General features: G+C 39.4%; 1 protein-coding gene across 1 annotated transcript; it reads left to right on the top strand.

Annotated features, from left to right (window-relative positions):
• The first annotated feature begins 5,270 nt into the window (after nucleotides 1–5,270).
• Nucleotides 5,271–14,244, top strand: mmrn2b (multimerin 2b). Its single transcript, XM_079594820.1, has 8 exons — nucleotides 5,271–5,635; nucleotides 9,185–9,304; nucleotides 9,396–9,526; nucleotides 9,669–9,731; nucleotides 10,490–10,591; nucleotides 11,253–11,671; nucleotides 11,759–13,244; nucleotides 13,464–14,244. The coding sequence occupies exons 1-8, from the start codon at nucleotides 5,418–5,420 to the stop codon at nucleotides 13,880–13,882; spliced, it is 2,958 nt and encodes a 985-aa protein (XP_079450946.1). The 5' UTR covers nucleotides 5,271–5,417; the 3' UTR covers nucleotides 13,883–14,244.
• The last annotated feature ends 7,166 nt before the right edge of the window (nucleotides 14,245–21,410 follow it).

Below are 21,410 nucleotides of genomic sequence, written 5' to 3'. Positions count from 1 at the left end.
ATGAACCCTCTAAAGCCTGACATGTGAAATAATGGTTCATATAGTATGGTAAAATAGATTATGGAGGTCATACTCGAGGAGGAGAAAAATAACATTTTAGTTTTAGTTTTATCCAGAGGCCCAAAGCAAAAATATAAAATTTGATTCAGTTGCTGATATTTATATGGCCAAAAAGTAAGTTAAAATTCTGTTGGTTTGCAATGTAAATCAATGAGATCTTCATAACAGTACATCAGACTACTTACATATACATATCAGTTGTCACTCTATATCTCTCAGTAATATGTCTTAGTAAGATTATATTTAAATGTTTAGTTTTAAGTTCAAAGTACTAGAGTTTTAAATGTGGGGAGCAAAACGTATAATGCAATGCAACACAATGATGATACAACAGGTTTTTCAGCTAAGTTTTAATCAATATAGAGATCTTACAAATTTGTTTATCAAATAGGCTATGATACAGAAGGTGTAGGCCTACGGTCAAAACTTCCGTTGAAAAAACAGTTCACTACAATGAACAAAAAGATTGACCGTTGGCAATAAAACAAACACTACAGCAGTATTACAATTATTCTAATTAAGTCATTTTGACTATAATCGAGATGCAAGATGGAGGGAGCGAATCTATACTGTTATATCATAAAAAAAGTAAAGGCCGGTTTAACTTACCCGGGTGAGTGGACTGACATAAGCTAAAGTGTTTCAAATATTAGAAAATATCTGAACGCCGTGATTGACCAAATAGAATCAACTATTCCAGAAAGCTGTGTAACAATGAACAAACGCAGAAAGAGCGAATGATATGATTTTGTGGAAATACTTAAATAAAATCATTCAAATTAATAATAGTTAGATAATAAGAGTAGACAATATCATCCTGCCAACATTTTTTAATTTTTGTGTTCAACAGAATAAAGCAACTCATACAGGTTTGGAACAACACGAGGGCGAGTAAGTGATGACAGAAGTTTCATTTTTGGGTGAACTATCCCCTTTAAGTATATAGCCTGCTCAAGGTCCGGTCAGCCTAACAGACTTTAACAGGAAGCCACAGTGTGAAGCACAGACCGAGTGCTGGGCTTGGAGACCCGGCCCAGGAGACCCCCTGTTTGTTGTCACAGCTGAGCTCTACGCTGTTGAGGCAGTCAAGCGGAGAACCCGAGGACCACCGCACCACAGAGAAAATGGCCTCTTAGTTTGACAATAACTCCTTCTCTCTGTGCAAACCCCCACCGCAAGCTCTCGAAATCTAGTCCGACCTTTTGGTAGGTGGGATGTTTTCACTCCAGGCTGAGAGAGAGCAGCTGATGTCTGCTCCGAAGATGGCGTTTGGGAGGCATGGTTTATGAAACGGGGTCAGGGCTAAGAACAAGGACTCTTGTGTGTTATAAAAACTCTTGCCATTTATCACTGCAAACAATCTCTGGACGGGAAACAAGAACATATATATAGCTGCGCTGACATCTTTTTCATATTTTCCCCCTTTCTTTTGGAAACCTTTTTGAGCCACAGAATACGCAATATAAACTCTTAAAAATAACGGTTCTTTAGTGGCATCTGTGGATCCATGAATATCCTTTAACATCAATGTTCAAAAGGTTCTTTATAGATCATAAAAACATTATTTTAAGAACTATTTAGTGAAAGGTTCTTTGAGAACCAATAATAGTTATTCAATGGCATCGCTGAGAAAAGGTTAGGGCTTTACAGTAAAGTTCAATTGGTAAACATTAGTTAATGCATTAGATATGATGAGCTAACAATGGATAACAAAATAGATTAATACTAATTTATAAACATGCTAGTGTCCATTGTTAATTCATGTTCGTTCAAAATACTTTAATGCCCTTTGACATGCCAAATTAGTTAGTTTATGTAGAAATTAACATTAATAACAAATGATGGGTAAGATGACAGTTACATGTACTTACTATTGTATTAAAGGGCACCTATTATGACATTTAAAATGTTCCTAATGTTGTTTAGGGAGTCCCCAACAACAGTTTTACATGCATGCAATGACAAAAAACACTTTGTTGTCGTATAATATGCATTTATTTTTACCTGATTTGCTCACCGACTCCTAAATGATTCGTTCAACGACTCGTTTTTCCAAACCCCTCCTTTGCGCGACGCTAATCTGCGATTGGTCAGATGACCCAGCAGTGTTTACAGAGATAATACTTATTTTTAACACGGAGTACAATGATGCTTTTATCAATTAAATTGTGATTATAATAATGATTATAGTCCACTGCTTTATAGTTTGTAGTAAAAAACGAAAAATAAGATAAATAATTTAATGTTATGAACTTAGCGAGCATAGCCCAGAGTTCATATTGTAAAAGCACAATCAGTCTTTGTTTGCGTTAGCCCGATGCATAAACATAACGTTTTTACACAAAAAAATGCAGTTACGTTACTACGAGGTATTACTCTATTCTTTAGACAACTCCGAAAACAACGACAAACACTTCACATATCTCAATACATTTGCCATTGAAGACCTAAGCTAAACGGTACTTACACAACAAACAAAATAATAATTAAGCATGCTACATAAAACATAAAAGCAAAAATTATTAATAACACTTACAGGTTGTGATACGGAGGAGGAAGCTGATGCAAATACACTTGGAACTGAACCTTCCTTCAATATCGCGAATCCAAGTTTGATTGCATTTAAGTTGGTAAAGCAATCGTCTTCAAAATGGCGCGAACAAAGCACAAGGCTCGGACTATACTTCTGTGGTATAGTTGTATATATGAATTGTAGCCACTTAGTCTTCAAATGCTCCTCCTTGGGCAGATGAAAAAAGTTGAGTTTGAGCTGCACTTCAGAACACAGCGTCTCGTCGCCATGATATTTTCCCTGGCCTTGGAGCGCAATAAGTGGGCGTATCGTATTCAAATAACTTGACAAGTTGACGTCATCTAGTCAGAGAAAAAGCTTCGGTCTTCTAACGATTCATAAAAATGACTCAGAGTCGACTCTTACTTTTGAAAGACAATAACTTTATATACAGTGCACTTTCATATTTCAAACTTTGCAGGATGTTTTTGTTCACTTAGATCTATGTTTTACACAGTGGTGGGCCGTCAGGGCCAGCAAGGCCTTCTCTGCTGGCCTAAACATTATCAGAATCACTGACTTGAACTTTAATATATATATTTTATGAATGAGTATTACATGATTCCCAATAGTCCATTCTCGTAATGTCAGCTTTTCTCTTGGTTGCGCTGCTTCCAGTAGTGTATATTTATTTTAGCGCTTTTATCCAATCATATTTCAGCCATCATGTGTTGCCAGGGTCAAATATATCTGCCTCGAGGCCTTCAGAAGCGATAGTGCGGGCGCCTGTAGCTTAAAATGAATGGCAATGAAACTGTTGCTTTAACCAATCAGATAATCAGTCAGATTTAATAAGCCAATCAGATTTCGAGTTGACTGCACCGGGGCCATCTAGCAGGCATACAATAACGTAAGCATTTTCACGCCCTTTGATTGGATGGTCAGAGCGTGTACTATTATTACTGGTAGTCAGAGATAGCTAACCGCATCAGTAGCGAACTGTGTAAACTAAAATATATTCCTGTAGATTTAATAGTTTTTCAACCCACAAATTAATGTTTCTTTCCTTCCTCGACCACCAGCAGGTTCAAACCTACCGGAAAAAAATCCCTTATTCAGCTTACGCAGAGTCTCGGATCTCTATCGATCTGTCCGGGTAAAAACAGAACTGACTGCAATGTAAAGTTATGCCAGGACTGATTTTGAAGCCAAAAGTCGCGCTGATCTCATTGATATCGTTCAAAAATCTGTGTGAGAGCTTGTGTCGGCTGTAACGTTACACATCATCATGTTTTGCGGTGTTTTCCCGGTTTACTGCTTCTGTCGAGCAGACACTCTCAGCAGTAAAGCCAATTAAAACTTATGACAGAAATACGTCGGGACAGACTCGACTTTCAGCACTTTATAGCCTCGATGGCGATAGAAAAGGTTGTTGGGACTGAAACGCACAGACAACCTGTACATTTGAGGAAAGAAATTAGAATGGATTTTGTATTAAAAAAATAGGCAGTAGTTTTGGTGAGTATAATGCATTTTTTGCCCCCGTTTTTGTCCGTGCATAATATTTTCTTCCTAATTTTTCTTGTAAATTTATGATCAAAGCAACTTCTTTTTTCAAACATTAATACTATTGTAACCATTGAAGGACAAGACAAGGGAGTTTCCTTTTCTGAATTTATAATCAGAACGCAAGAACCACTGTAGCCTACACTTTAAAGCCGAACGCACTCGCTCGTTTCTCTCTACCCGGCCTTTCCCGAACTCACCGCATTAACCCTATAACTGCCGGTGCAAAATAAAAACAGGAATTTCACTGTTTTTCGTTATTAATTCAGGTTGGAAATCACTGAAGGCCTAGGTGTGAAATGCACGGCCCGCCACTGGTTTTACACTACATGAAAGGTAAATTTCAAAATTCCATAATAGGTGCCCTTTAACAGTAAATTATGCATAATTACAAGTAACTAACCCTAAACCAAACCCTAACATTAACCCGCCACAAGTATGTTAATTGATATCACTCAGTACTCATTTGCGTAATTACATTACACTTTATTTTAAGGAGGCATTGTTACAAAGTGCTGTTGTTCATTGTCAGTTCATTACATTGAATCCTATTGTACAGTGTTACCAGTGTAAGAATATAAACTACATAGCCTAAGTAAAAGGAATTAACATGAACTGGTAGAGATTGGTTCTAGCAAATGACAAGGTAAAATATTTAAATCCTAGTGATCACACATATGGATCAAATCTATGAATGCAATGCCGCTTTAGATAGAGTATCTTTCAAATGCTTAAGTATAAAAGTTTAAACATGGAAATCAACTATTTTCTTGCAAAGTATCATCATGTATGAGACTGCAGTGTGTGCTTGAGTATGGAAGGGGGCTGTACTCTAAAAAATGCTGGGTTGTTTCAACCCAATTTTGGGTCAAATATGGACAAACCCAGCCGTTGGGTTAAATTTTTTACATTTTTAACCCAACGTTTGGGTTTGTCCATATTTGACCCAAAATTGGGTTGAAACAACCCAGCATTTTTTAGAGCGCAATACATGGATTTATGGTTGTTAGCGAGTGGCAGATTTCCTCCTATTGTTAGAGGGTGTTGATACTGTCAAGGGAGAGGAGGGAGCGACAGAGAGAGAGAGAGCGAGAGAGAGAGGGGGAGTGGGAACTGAGAGGGTGGGGAGAGAGAGAGAGACATACTGGTGAGGATACCGGCTGGTTTGGACGGAGAGAGAGAGAGAGAGGAAAGAGGGGTGGGGAGTTTCCAGGATTGTTTAAGGCTAGTTTTAAAACTGACATCCGGAGGAACACTTTCAGTACCTCTGGAAAGCGAGATGGCCCAGACTGTGCCTCTGCTGCTGCTGGCCGTGCTGAACTCTCTGAGCTGCCACAGTGAAGTGAGGGCCAGGGACCCTGATGTGGAGGAAGAGGAGGCTGTGGGGATTGGAGGAAGAGCACATCATACGCCTGTCACCTTTGGGATGCCACATGAACATCACAGCATCCCAGTGCCTCCAGCTGGCTCAAAAGAGACTATACCTGCAAAAAGAGGGTGAGTCAAATGGGCATTTTTAAAATATCACAAAACCAGTCATAAGTCGCACGGGTATATTTGTGGCAATAGCCAACAATACATTGAATGGGTCAAAATTGTCGATTTTTCTTTTATGCCAAAAACCATTAGGATATTAAGTAAAGATCATGTTCCATGAAGATATTTTGTAAATTCCCTACCGTAAATATATAAAACATTTATTTTTGTGAGTGAATGCAGCACAATGGCAAAAATGAATGGACCATTTTAAAGGCGATTTTCTCAATGTTTAGATTTTTTTTTGCAACCTCAGATTCCAGATTTTCCAATAGTTGTATCTTGGCCAAACATTGTCCTATCCTAACAAACCATACATCAACAGGAAGCTTATTTATTCAGCTTTCATATGATGTATAAATAAAAAAAATAAAAAAATTGACCCATGTGACTGATTTATAACTATACATGCAATTTTGTGTGAATGGACCTTAGTCAAAATATTTAATTTGACGTGAATTATACAAAGGATATTTGTTTGTTTAATAAGATACTGTCTAAAGGTCTTTGGTCATCTCTAATTTTCATATAACCCTTGTTTAACACTATAGGCTAGACTAAGTCTGGACATGCCTTTTTTATTATTAATAGCCTACTATTTACTACAAATCAAAAAAGTAAAATAAATTAAATAAAAGTAGAGATTGGTTATGACCAAAAAATGTCAACTATCCAAATCAAAGTAGCCAAGCGTCACAACTCGAATTTGTCTCATCTTATGAGGTGCATCATGGGATTTTTTCCTCTGATTGGCTGCTTTTTCTTCTCTATCTAGCCCAACTATTCCTTTCATAAAATAAAATTAAAAACTATTATTTTTATTAAAATATTTTTTTTAAATGACAAAATAATGGTAATGTTTGTAATCAAATGTAATTATTATTAAAAATATATTTTTCATCAAGTTACTTTCAAATTTTGTGTTGTAATTCCTTCATACTAATGTTTTTTGCCTATAAAACTAATTTGAAGCATTTAGGCATAAACCTTTAAGATCATGGCAAACAAATTCAAGTCAAACCTTTGACTGGTATTATACTTTCTCTTGAATTTATTTATTTGCTAAACAATCAACACTATAGTATACAACAGTACAACCCACCGAACAGACTAGACAGTGCATGTATCCCACACAGCCTTGTTTTAATATCATATTATTAAATATGCCATATACCCAGACTAAAGTATTTTGCATTCTCCCTCTTTTCTGAGAAAGAAAACGCGAATGAATTTGCCCGAGAGGCTTAATTACAGTAATCTTACGATGAAGATACAAGTCAGGGCTTCGGTGATCTGGGAAGGTATGGAGTGACTGAGTTCCACTGTGATACCAATATATACTGATCAGGGGGCCTATATGTATAGGAGCCGTAGAAGTTAGCCGTCCACTTCTATAGTCAGCTCAGTCTTAGATGTGTTAGCTGATATTTTAGCCTTGACAACACACACAGTAGCTCTCTATGGAAGCTCTCTCCTGATTTCTTGAGGATGAGAGGAATTCGACCGGACTGGGCATGCTCACTGCAGCTTAACAGCGAGGCGGAGGACAGGTACCCCTACAGCAGTTTTCAAGGGCATTTGCTTTTAGTCTGGACCAGAACAAAAGAATATGAGAACCAGATGTGTCCAGAAAAGACACAGGAGGAGTTCTAATCAAAAGTGTTTAGGTGTTTAAAGAAAAATAAAAGAGAGATAAAAAGAGGGGTGAAGATGAAAGAAAGGTGGACTGATGAAAGATGTTCAGATGTGGGTACATGGAGACAGATTAACGATAAAACCATAAAGCGGCAGACAGGGCTAGAATTCAGCCAAACTATGACTGAATCAGTGGCTGAATAGGGGCTGATGTTTTACTGGACAAAGGGTCTTTGGTTCAAGGTGGCAAAGAAAGGAAACAGGACAGCCCTTATATCTAATCTCTTTGTTTCTGAAACGGATGCACAAAGGAAGGTCAGTTGAAAAAGCACATGTACCGTACTGTATGTGTTCTTGCATTTAAAAACATGTTAAACAATTTGAGGTGTTTCTGACAAACTATCTTAAAAAACACATCCTGGTGCTGAGAAAATGGAGAAACATCCGCAGTTAAAAATGTCCTTCTAGTGCATATTCATATATGGGCCGTTCACACAAGATACATTGTGTCCATCTGCACTCTTTTTTTTTAAAATGTGTGTACATAAGCAAACATGTATTTTGACAGACATCTTTAACATTTGCAACGCACTTTGCTGTATTAAGACACAGTAGCCATGCTTCCTTCCAAAGCTGCGAATTTAACTTGTGCTCAATATTGGAACATCACCTAAAACATTTATTGTCACTTTCTGTGAAATTGGCACAAAATATCTGTAATAAAAATGGAAGTTGCTGCAATCGGGGGAAGCCACTGTGGCTCTTTTTCGCTTCAGAACATGCAAGCAATAAACGCTGTCATGTTATCCTGCGTTCGGATTGGGAATGCAATCGTGTGAGAGTTCTGGGACTGGGAGGTAATAAGACCCTACAATTTTCATCATAGAATGACCAAACCAACATTTAAGATGCTGTGACAACTGGTTAGTCCAGTTTTTTTTAAGTGAATCTGAATGATCTGTTGAGCCAGTCACAATATTTTTATCAATATTTTTTTATTCAGTAAATGTGTTTCCATTGTAGTTTATGTGCATGCCTTCTTACGGATAAGTCTGCGCATGTTTTTTTATGCATATTTTTAGAATGTATTAGCATATTGGCATTTCCATCCACCATTTTTTTATACAATATCTCAATATTTGGATAAAAATAGGTGGATGGAAACATCGCTAGTGTTACATTAAAAGGCAGAACAATGCATCACGTGTCCCATAGAAACACAATATGGATGCAAGAACACATCCCATGTGAACTGTCCCCAAGAAATGCCTCCAAGTCATTTGAGGGGAATAAATTAGTTTTTTTGAGCTTTTCTAAAATATGCTGCATCTTTGGAACAGGAGACAGCATCAAGAAAAAGAACCGACAGGGGAAATCTTATGTCCCTTTATGTCAGCTTTTATAATATTCATAATGAGAACAGCACTCTGAACGCCACCTTTTCAAACATGCGTTACAGTTATGCGACAGGATGCAACTCCTGTAATATTGCAAACTAGGTCATTTTTTGCAGAATACAATTTGCACACTTTACTGTAGGCTATGTTTACGAAATACTACACCGCAGAAAAACACAGACTTGTCAAAATAAGATTGAGCGTGTGTAAATATCGTAATCAATGTGTGCATATCAGATTCTATCTGATACAAAAGAAAGCTAAAAACAAACATGATGAACGAGCCAGAACGACATTTAAAACCTTTTGCTCAGCGATAATATCTAGCCCTGAGCTTGTTGGGAAGGGTACAACAGGAAAACAATAGGGGCTCAAAAGCATATATCTTCATCAGTCTGTGATTGCATGTAATCTCTGCTCTCAACTTCCCTCATTTGTTGTTCCGTTTCATCCTTCCAAACCTCCTCTCTCCGGTCAGAAACTGGTGTGCTCATGTAAATCACCGTGTGGTCACCACAGCCGTACTCTGCACAGAGACTCAAACAGTGAAATCGGTGAACCCCTGTCCCGATGGAGCTCCTGACTGTCAAATCATCACGTGAGTCACCTCATAAACTCAAACAACCTCAGATCTTACGTTTCTCAAAAATATGCTTTGCTTTATTGATGATGATGATGGTGATGATCAGGTATAGGCAGACCTCACGTCCTGTGTACAAGCAGAAGCAGACAGCACTGTCTTCTATGCACTGGAGGTGTTGCCCAGGCTATGGAGGACACAACTGCCTGGAAAAAGGCAGCATACAATCTCCAGGAAGAGGTCTGGATACAATCCTTTTTACTCAACAAAGCATATGCATATCTAAAATATGTTAGCCAATTTAAAAGGAATACATCAGTCGGGCTTCCCATCCAGTTTTTGGTGACTCATCTGTTGCTTCCTCTTTATCTTTCTTTTCCAGACAAACCTCCAGAGGATGAGAAGCATGCTTCAAAGTCTGAGGTCAATGACAATGACAACTCAGGCAAGTCTGTTGATTTGGGCAAGGCTGGCTTTAACTGGCTTGACCTTTCATACCTTTCCTCTTTCTGCAAGCTTGCTTCTTTAAAACAACCTTTCTGACAAACAGAGGAAATATCTAGCAGGCGCCTGGCTCAGTGAGTGTCCTTCAACAGGAAAGGAAGAGTCAGCTGGCACTCGGGATAGCTGTAGAAGCAGTGCCTTATGCCAGCAGGCAAAAGCAACAATCTGATTTAAGAAGAATAACAACATCTTAAAGTTATGTTTTCCAAATTTCCAAAATGTCCTCCAGGTGAATATTTTGATGGCAGAAAATTTTCCCAGACTGTTGAAAGAAGCCTTCCTATGTGCCCTCATGCCTTAAAATTTATCCTATAAGCCCCTCATCCATCTTGCAGTTTGACAAATTACATTGATACTTTATTGAACATATTTGAAAGTACAGTTCTTTCAAATCTAAAGTCATTGTGTGTTTATGAGAGTCTCATGTGTGCCAAATACTTAAACCTGGTATCATGAAATAAAAAAGGATTATTCTTAGTAAAAATAATATTTAGTTTCATAATAGTCTGTAATATTGGTTCATTAAAAGTAACTTTTTGGTGGAGAATTTTAAGTATGTTTAATGCGTAATGGCTATAATAACCCCTCTAAACTGAGCATATGCGTGGGCCCAATATTTACCCTCAGACTCACAATGTTGTGGTTAACTTCTTTCCCACATTCTCTCTCCAAACTAATTTTTTTTGTGTTTTTCTGTAGAAGGTCAAATGGAAACAGACCTATTGGAAGATGCAAGCTGGTCTGACAAACATCTACAGGAGGCTCCCATTCATGGTTCTTCACCAAACCAGAGCCCTGTTGGTAAGACCCGGGCAAACCTAAGCACACAGGAACATATTTAGTTTGACACATTACAGTATAGGCATACTGTGAGATTTGACCACCCTAAATCTAATGGCATGACTACATAAACAATGACGTCTTCCTCTGGAGGATATCCTCTCTTTCTTATAAACAAACTCCACCGTGACGTAATCAGAGATGTAGGCAGAAGGAAGGAGATTAAGAAAAAAGGGCAAAAAGTCATCACTGAACCACATGACTCATGGAATAGCTGTTTAAAAAAGGGGTTTATATCTTCTCTTATCTAGCGAATGAGCTCATATTGTTTTAATGCAATTACAGCCTATAAAGGAACATTCATCAAAAATGCAGAAGTTGTAGGCCTACTTATTCAGATATTCAGTAACATAGTGAGATGTGTTTGTGTAGGCTTGAAAGGAAAGGGTTATTCCTGATGAAAACATCATAAAAGCTCATGTAGAGACCCTCAAATGTCAGGCACATTGATATACTAAGGGGACGAATCAATATGCTATAGACAAATATATCTAAATTGCATATTTAATAGGTCACACAAGTAACAAACAGAGTCATTTCACCCTTTTCCCTTGTTAATATCTGAAATATACAAATTGTACAGTATTTCTCCAAAATTAAAGGCTTGTTAACGATATTCCAGGTGCCAAAAAACAGATCCCTACCTCTCAGCCTCTGCAATTCCTTGATTCATCAATTCTGCTGTCAATGCATCAGTTAATGTCAACTATGATGAGTCAGCTTCAACCAGTGCTTGAAAGCTTCAATCAAACACTGGAGCATCTGTCCAGTGAGGTGGACACACTGTCTCGGGACTTGCAGAAGTTGCGGATGGAACAGGAAGACAGCAGATCCATCAGCAGAGGTGAAGGTCATAGTGGATCTCTTGAGCAGAGACTAGAGTACAGCCATCTTCAGGTCGACCAAATGAAAACCCAACTGGACGCACAGAAAGACCAGATTGAGAGGGCCTTTCAGAGCCAACAAGAACTGCTGAAACACAACCTAACAAAACTGAAAGAAGAGATAGAAGATCAGATCAGTCAGAGTCAGGATGCACAGGTCATTAATTCACTCGGACTCCTTAAGTGAATACTAAATCTTAACACATTGAAACAGTGCACAAATAATCTTGTGTTATTCCAACAGGTGAATCTCCATTCTCTAACTGAATTGGTGGAGGAGGTGAGACTTGGCCAGAAAAGGCTGGAAGGGGCACTGCAGAGAGAGCGTGCTGAGTTTGTCAATCAAAGTGGAGGCCAGCCAACACAGGCGTCAGGAGTGTGGGAGGCCATCACTCGGCTAGATGAGAAGGCACAAAGTAACTCTGTGCAGCTCAGCAGCTTGTCTGACACTTCAAAAGATTCTGCTAGAAAGATCAATGATCTGCAAAGAGACCTATTGATCCTGGGACAGAGCCTAGGGGAGGTCAAACAACGCACTGAGGTCCACTTTGTGGAGACAGGTCTGGAGATGGAGGCTACTCGCGTCAGGGTGCTCAACAGCATTGGGGAACTTACAGCTAATGTAAGTGCGCATGAGGGCCAGTTGAGCGAAATTGAGCTTGACCTGGAGAACATCTATCATCAACTACAAAGAAATGATTCGGTAATTGCAGAGCAGGTCTGTAGCTGCAAATCAATGAGAAGTTCACTAGCTAGGTTGGAGCTGGAGGTGGCTAACGTGACACATTTAACAAGACAGAACCGACTTGCACTTGAGGAGGCAAATCTAGATAGGAATCAGGCCACTCAAATGGAGGATCTTCATCAGGGACTGCTGAATATGAAGGAATCATTGGCTTTTGAGCAGAGCAGAAGCAGGAGTCTTCATGACAGTATTTCCCAGCTACAGGCTTCACTCCTGGACAGCCAGCAGGAGATACAAGGCCTGAGAGAGCGGGACGAGGACAAGTCGGCTGAAATTCGAGGCCTATCAGCCACCTTCTCTTCCCTCCTGAATGATGCTGTACGCCACTCTGAAGTCCTGGAAGTGCTACTCGGAGAAGAGGTCTTGGAATTCACAAGCTGGTCACATAGCCAAAAGAAAGAGCTCAGTATCCCAGATATTTTACAGAGAATGTATGTGATGCAGCAAAAGATTGAGACACATGATAGGAGTCTGAATTCTATTCGGAGAAAGCCTGACGGAGATGAGATGAATAGCGATGACCCGGTGGCATACTCAGAGGGGACCGGCACAAAGAACCAGGTGAAGGGCACTGAAAGTTACCAGTCCTCATTAGACCCTTTGACTGGAGAGGAGGATGTGGATTACTCTGTCAGTGACTTCTGGAGTCTAGGAAAAGAGGTGGAGCAATTAGCAGGTAGAATAACCATGTTGGAGGAGCGCTGTGGCAACTGTACTGAGCCCCCTGGTGGCTCTGTTGTGGAACTGCAGGCAGATATAGCATACCTACGTCAGAGCCTAGAGGATCATTTGGGAATGTTTCAAAAACTGTTCAGCAATACAGAAGAACTAGCCAGCTCGACCAGAAGCCTGAACCTATATGAAGTTTGGAGGCTGGTGAGAAAGAAAGAAGAAAAGAAAAGGAGGGGGCACAAAAAGCAAGAAGACCAGGAGAAAAGAGAAGAAAAGTCTTCCAGTGATCGACGCAAAAGATACAGCGAAACAGGTAAGAGATCTCATCAATAATTTTTTTTTTCATTTTCCATTAGTTTTAAACATGATTGAAGAAGATATTTGGTACTGAAAAGCCTGCGTAGTGTACACACAACAACACTGCCTCTAAATGGACAACACTAAAACTACATCATGACAGAGCAGTTTTTCTGTAACTTAAATGTATACATTTTTACCAAAACAAATCATCAAAATAACTTTATCTCTTTAGAACATGCTGGGTTACCACATCCCCCCGTGGTGTTCATCACAAGCCTGGACTACAGAATAGGGCCAAATGGGGAGCTCGCATCAAAAAATGTTGCTGTGAACTACGGTGGTACTTTTAATCCTACATCAGGGGTGTTCCAGGCCCCTGAGACAGGACTCTATCTGTTTTTAGTGACTTTAGACTTTGAGAGAGGCCTTTCATTGGCTGTACTGAAGCGCAGTGGTGTTACAGTGGCCTCCCTCAGACAGGAACAAGGGGAAAAGAGGGGACCAGTGAGCCGAGCCTCTCTGCTGGAGCTTCGGCGAGGGGAGGCGGTTACATTAGAATTGATGCATGGATCATTACGAAAATCGCAGCCTGGGGATAACAAACTGTCTGGACTATTGCTCTTCATTACGGAGCACAAGGACATGCTGTGAAAAGAACTGGGTGAGCGACAAAGGCATGGGAGGATACACTGTGCGTCACTGCCAGACATGCTGTAGTTTGTATGCATGCATGCATCCTCTTCTTGAAGGTGCAAAAATACTTGTTTAAATATTATGTATTGTAATTGTTTCTGGAATATTACGGAGAAAACCGGTTCAAAAAAATAAGGGGAAGACAGTTATATACCAGAACAATTCTGTTCAAAATGTGGAGGATATAATAATAAGGCATAGTATGGAAACCAGTTACTATGAGGCGATATGAATAAACAAAAGGTACCAATAGTGAGGGTAATTCTGTACATCCAACAATTCATGCATTTAAATGATCACATTCAATGCAAATTTCAATCAAGAAGAAGGAGGAAAAAAACATGACTGTGTACTAAAATAAGGTAATTTACTTAAAAATGGATACATTGGACTAATTCTGTGTACAGAACAGCTTTTCTTGGTAAACATAAGGCATCTCTCTTAAAACCAGATACTGTGCACAATACAGTTAAAAAAGGTTCATATTATTCAGGCCATATTACATATTTCCTTACACATTAAACAATCAGGACAAAAATATTGTGTCATTTATCTAGACAGATAAGCTTAAATCAGTTAAAATGTGATTTAACAGGTTAACTTGCATGGTTTTAATGGACAGAATAGGCTCGAGAACAAAACTGCAGCCCAAACAATGAGAAAAGACACGCATAAGCAATGTGAGATCGGAATCTTCAATGCAAAAGTGTTTGTACCAGTCTCTCTCCTTCCTTGTACCTTTGTAGAAATGCAGAAGTGGAATAAGATATGCATTAATTATATTTCCCAGACAGCTATAAATCACTGGCATAAATACACCCCCATGATATAACCTTCAAGAAACGGCCAGCTTGTTTTCGAGGCAAAGGAACCTGAATTCCCCACAAGTGCTAATAATGCATTGCGTGATTCAAATGATTGACTAAGCTCTTTTGCAAAAAAACAAACAAAAAAATGTGTTCACATAATCTCATAAGTTATGGGGAAAAGAATATGTTCATTGTATATGAAAGGTGAACTTAAGTCGCCTGTCCTGACTTTTGAGTAAATTATAGATAAAGGTTTAGTTTTACACATTAGAACAATGACAAATGATAATTCACACCCACACTTTCATAGGAAGTCATTAAATGTAGAATTTCATTTTAAAGTCATACATTTACTATTACTAGTATTTGTAAGGTTGAGCTGCTCAGTAAAAACATTGAGAATGTCATTTGCAAGAACAGTGTTAATAGTCCTACAAGTAAAAGTATCTTACCACAATAATTCATACATGACATGAATAATTCAATTCAATTCAATTCAATTCAAGTTTATTTGTATAGCGCTTTTCACAATACACATTGTTTCAAAGCAGCTTTACAGAAAATGCATTTCAAAAATATACATACAAAAATACAGTTAGTTAATCATGAAATTTAGGGCATAACATATCGCCGGCGTTGGGTCGTCTCTTCACAGGCGTCGAGTCGTCTCATCACAGGCGTTGGGGCATCTGAAGTCTCCATGAGAGGCTGGATACATAACTGGAGCTGACGGACTCTATTTGAGTTATCTCGGGACAGGCGTCCCGAGATAACAACAAAAAAGGCAGATGGGAAATAATTAGCGTAGCTGCTGTTCATAATATGAATGCATTTGATCTGATTTAACTGTAGTATAAAAGGTATGAGATGCATTATGTGAATGCTTGGCTAAAGAGATGCGTCTTTAATCTAGTTTTAAACTGGTAGAGCGAGTCTGAGCCTCGGACAATATCAGGAAGGCTATTCCAGAGTTTAGGAGCTAGATGTGAAAACGCCCTCCCTCCTTTAGTGGACTTAGATATCCTAGGTACGACCAGAAGCCTTGAATTTAGTGATCTTAAAGAGCGCGATGGATTATATGGCGATAGAAGATCTCTTAAATACACAGGAGCTAAACCATTTAGGGCTTTATAGGTCAGTAACAATACTTTGTAATTGATACGGAACTTAATAGGTAACCAGTGTAGAGATGATAAAATTGGTGTTATATGATCATATTTTCTTGACCTAGTAAGAACTCTAGCGGCTGCATTTTGGACTAACTGTAGCTTGTTTACTGAGGATGCAGGACAACCAGCTAATAGAGCATTACAGTAATCTAGTCTCGAGGTCATGAATGCATGAACTAACTTTTCTGCATCAGAAACTGATAGCATATTACGTAGCTTAGCAATGTTTCTAAGGTGGAAAAAGGCTGTTCTTGTGACATTTGAAATATGATTTTCAAAAGACAAGTTGCGGTCTAGTATAACACCCAGGTCTTTTACTGTAGAGGATAAAGTAACAGGACGTCCATCTAGATTAAGGTTGTATTGTAAGAGGTTTTGTGGGCAGTTTTTTGGACCAATCAGTAATACCTCCGTTTTATCTGAATTTAATAGAAGAAAATTACACGTCATCCAATATTTTATATCTTTAACACACTCTGTCATTTTAGATAATTTAGTGTTATCATCTGGTCTAGATGAAATATATAATTGAGTGTCATCAGCATAACAGTGGAAACTTATTCCATGTTTTCTTATAATATTACCAAGTGGCAGCATATAAATTGAGAATAGCAGGGGGCCTAATACAGATCCTTGCGGCACTCCATAATTTACTGACGTTATCTTTGATTTTTCCCCATTTAAATGGACAAAATGGTAACGGTCTGATAGGTACGATCTAAACCAGCTTAATGCCTGTCCCTGAACACCAGTGTAATTTTGAAGTCGATCTAAGAGTATTTTATGATCTATAGTGTCAAACGCAGCGCTAAGATCGAGTAAAACTAGTATTGAGATACAGCCTTGGTCAGAAGCTAAAAGTAAATCATTTGTAATTTTAACCAGCGCAGTTTCTGTGCTATGATGTGGCCTGAATCCAGACTGAAACTTTTCATAGATATCGTTTTCTTGCAAGAAAGAGCACAATTGAGCGGACACAACTTTTTCAAGTATTTTAGACATAAATGGAAGATTTGAAATGGGTCTGTAATTTGCTAGGTTATTTGGATCTAATTGTGGTTTCTTAATAAGAGGTTTTATAACTGCTAGCTTGAATGTTTTTGGAACATGTCCTAAAGATAAAGACGAGTTAATAATATTGAGAAGAGGCTCTTCCACTACAGGTAACACTTCTTTCAGTAGTTTAGTGGGTATTGGATCTAATAAACATGTTGTTGGTTTAGATGCAGTGATAAGTTTATTTAGCTCTTCCTGTCCTATAGTTGTAAAGCGCTGTAGTTGTTCTTGAGGGGCGATAATTGAGGCTGAATCATAAGACGCTGTCAAAGATTGTACATTTACAATTGTGTTTCTGATGCTTTCTATTTTCTCAGTGAAGAAATTCATGAAATCATTACTATTAAGATGTAACGGAATATTTTGTTCAGGTGATGTCTGTTTATTTGTTAATCTAGCCACAGTGTTAAATAAAAACCTTGGATTGTTTTGGTTATTTTCTATTAGTTTGCGGAGATGCTCAGCCCTGGCTGCTTTTAGAGCCTTTTTATAACGTGACATACTGTCTTTCCACGCGATTCTAAAGACCTCTAAATTAGTTTGTTTCCATTTGCGCTCTAAGTTACGAGTTTCTCTCTTGATAACATGCGTAGCACTGTTGTACCATGGTGCTTTAGTTTTCTCTCTAACCTTTTTTAGTCTAATTGGTGCAACAGTTTCTAATGTACTAGAGAAAATGGTGCTCATACTGCTAGTCATTTCCTCTAGTTCCTCTGTTTGTTTGGGTTCACTGAGGAGCGGAGATAGATCAGGTAAGCTATTCAAGAATCTATCTATAGTAGTTGGAAGGATTGTTCTGCCTGGTCGATAACGTGGCGCAACATGACACATTTCAGCCGTACGTAGTATGCAAGTTACCATGTAATGATCAGTGACATCATCACTTTGCGGTATAATATCTATATCGGTTGGATCGGTTCCATATGATATAATTAAATCTAGAGTATGATTAAGACGATGAGTGGGACCACTAACGTTTTGCTTGACCCCAAAGGAGTTTAATAAATCTGTAAACGCAGCTCCTAACGCATCATTTGTGTTATCAACGTGTATGTTGAAATCTCCAACAATTATTGCCTTATCGACATTGACCAATAGATCTGAGAGAAAATCTGCAAACTCTTTTAGGAAATCAGCGTAAGGCCCTGGCGGTCTATATACGGTAGCCAAGGCTAGAGATAATAGGGATTTCTTTCTTACATCTAGGAGCGTAACGTTTAGAACAAGTACTTCAAACGAATTAAACCTGTGACCTGTTTTCTGAGTAACATTAAGAATATCTCTATAGATTGTTGCAACACCGCCGCCACGACCAATCAGACGGGGCTCATGCTTATAACCGTATCCTGGTGGAGTGGACTCATTAAGACCGAAATAATCATTTGGTTTAAGCCAGGTTTCAGTAAGGCAGAGTACATCGAAGCTATTATCAGTGACCATTTCATTTACAATAACCGCCTTAGGTGTAAGCGATCTAATGTTTAGAAGACCTAGCTTTAGAAATTGTTTTTGTTCACTAATATTGAGATTTTCTGGTTTAATCACAATTAGATTTTTCTTAGATCCTACAGTAGATTTATTGTTTGGCCTCACTAAACGAGGAATAGACACTGTTTCTATATAGTGTTCTACACTGGTACTTATATCAATTAATTTGGGACAGCAAAGAATGTGATTTGGACTTTGACTTACTAGTCATATGGTGTGTAACGTCTTGGAGATGTTGTCCGACAGAACAGCCGCTCCGATTCTGCTGGGGTGCAGGCCATCAGCACGGTAGAGCCTAGGTCGCTCCCAAAACAGATTCCAATTATTTACAAAGAGCAGTCTCTGTTCATTACACCATGACATCAACCATTCATTTAGTGCAAACAATCTACTGAACCTTTCTTGTCCTTGTCGGTACGTGGGAAGCGGTCCAGACACGACGATCTTTGCTTCAGGCGATGTTCTGCGTACCGTCTCGATCAGGCTCCTGTAGTCCCTCTTCAGAACCTCCGTCTGCCGCAGCCTGATGTCGTTCACCCCCACGTGCAGCACGACAGCTCCGACGCGCTCGTCACCGTTCAGGATCTCGGGGACCTGCGCAGCGACATCGAGAACACGAGCACCAGGAAAGCAGTGAGTGCGCACCATACCTTTACCTGAGGTAGCGCGGACATGCCGGACCATGGAACTGCCGATGATCACAGCGTCGTCGCGTTCCGTCTCGCGAAGAGGGGAGAAGCGGTTCCGGGTGGAGATCTCGAAGACCGGGAGGGGCGGAGAGGTCCTTGCTCTGGTCCTGGCTCGTGTCTTCCGCTGTGGCATCATCCAGGGTCCATGGTGCTGTGTCGGTGTCGGGGTAAACGAAACCAGGGGTGCTCGGGTCCTGTGCAGAGAAATACACGGAGTAGAGGAGGCCGGAGTCGAAAAGTTACTAACCACTGACTTGTGAGCATCGGCGCGTGATGCTTCAAGCGCTGATCGTCGGTCTCGCAGCTCGGCCTGCCTCCCCAGCAGATCACGGATCTGCTTCTCCACGGACTCCAGCTCCAACCGCACCGAATGCAGCTCAAACGTGTCCTCACCTGCACTCAGAGGTAGACACACATACGATGTATTCGCCATTATGACAGATGAACAATAAATTAGCAGTGATGCTACCAATATCACTACTAATTTAGGACTGAAATCATGGATAGAACCCGTATCCTTCCAGTGATTCGAGTGTAAATAAGACGGTCGATAGGAGAGACCACGCGTGCAAATGCTAGCGGGCTAACTTAACGTTAGAGATAGTAACAGAAGATCGGAAAGTTGGATATAACTAGCGATATCAAAGCAATCCGATTGTTTTTATTTTTTATTTATTTTTTATAGAGAGTAGTATCGGAGATATGTTCACACGCTCACAAACTAACGTTAACAGTTAAGCGATTCGAAACACAAACACAAAAACAAGCGATTTGAAACACGAACTCCAAACACAACCAAAGCGGTTCGACCACAGACACAAACTTCAAACACAAACAAGCGAATTCGAAGCACAAACACAAACTTCAAACACAGACAAGCGATTTGAAACACAAACTCCAAACACAGCCAAAGCGGTTCGACCACAGACCCAAACTTCAAACACAAACAAGCGAATTCGAAGCACAAACACAAATTTCAAACACAGACAAGCGATTTAAACACAAACTCCAAACACAACCAAAGCAGTTCGACCACAGACACAAACTTCAAACACAAACAAGCGAATTCGAAGCACAAACACAACTTCAAACACAGACAAGCGATTTAAACACAAACTCCAAACACAACCAAAGCAGTTCGACCACAGACACAAACTTCAAACACAAACAAGCGAATTCGAAGCACAAACACAACTTCAAACACAGACAAGCGATTTAAACACAAACTCCAAACACAACCAAAGCGGTTCGACCACAGACCCAAACTTCAAACACAAACAAGCGAATTCGAAGCACAAACACAAACTTCAAACACAGACAAGCGATTTGAAACACAAACTCCAAACACAACCAAAGCGGTTCGACCACAGACCCAAACTTCAAACACAAACAAGCGAATTCGAAGCACAAACACAAACTTCAAACACAGACAAGCGATTTGAAACACAAACTCCAAACACAACCAAAGCGGTTCGACCACAGACCTAAACTTCAAACACAACAAGCGAATTCGAAGCACAAACACAAATTCCAAACACAGACAAGCGATTTAAACACAAACTCCAAACACAACCAAAGCAGTTCGACCACAGACACAAACTTCAAACACAAACAAGCGAATTCGAAGCACAAACACAAACTCCAACACAAACAAGCGATTTCAGTGATTCGAGTGTAAATAAGACGGTCGATAGGCGAGGCCACGCGTGCAATGCTAGCGGGCTATCGTTAGAGATAGTAACGGAAGTTCGGAAAGTTGGATATAACTAGCGATATCAAAGCAATCCGATTGTTTTTTATAGAGAGTAGTATCGGAGATATGTTTACACGCTGGAAAAATAGAAAATGCTCGTTTATAAATGAGTGTAAAGAACAAAATCAACGATTTATGAATCAAGTCGACGGAGCTTCAAATACAAACACAGCGCTCACTCGCGACGCATGCGCAGTGTCGAGTGAATAAATAGCACATGCATTTGCATTATTCAATCACATTCGACATTTATGAGTCATATGATTTCCAAGCGTCACAACATTAGATTCAAGGCAAAACAGTTCAAATGAGGCATTGAAAACAGCAATCCAATCTCACACTGAACAAAATCAGATGTGATGTACTGAGGTTGACTTGAAGGCTATAGGATCAAACAAAACAACGGTTATGAGGCATTCAGGAGCAGTAGGCATCCATTTGCGATGAGGCAGATCAGATCTGCCATTCTGGGTGATTGAAAGTCACTATATCTTCTAGAATAGACGAATAGATTTTTTTTAT

This window comes from Phoxinus phoxinus (genome assembly GCF_949152265.1).
Source record: "Phoxinus phoxinus genome assembly, chromosome: 21".
Classification (NCBI taxonomy): Eukaryota; Metazoa; Chordata; class Actinopteri; order Cypriniformes; family Leuciscidae; genus Phoxinus; species Phoxinus phoxinus.
This window is presented reverse-complemented; position numbering and strand designations above follow the sequence as displayed.

Excerpts from the sequence above, each read along its gene's own strand:
- mmrn2b (XM_079594820.1), top strand. The coding sequence starts at position 5,418 with ATGGCCCAGACTGTGCCTCTGCTGCTGCTGGCCGTGCTGAACTCTCTG. Across the intron at positions 5,636-9,184 it reads ACTATACCTGCAAAAAGAGG|AAACTGGTGTGCTCATGTAA; the intron begins GTGAGTCAAATG and ends CTCTCCGGTCAG. Across the intron at positions 13,245-13,463 it reads CAAAAGATACAGCGAAACAG|AACATGCTGGGTTACCACAT; the intron begins GTAAGAGATCTC and ends TTATCTCTTTAG.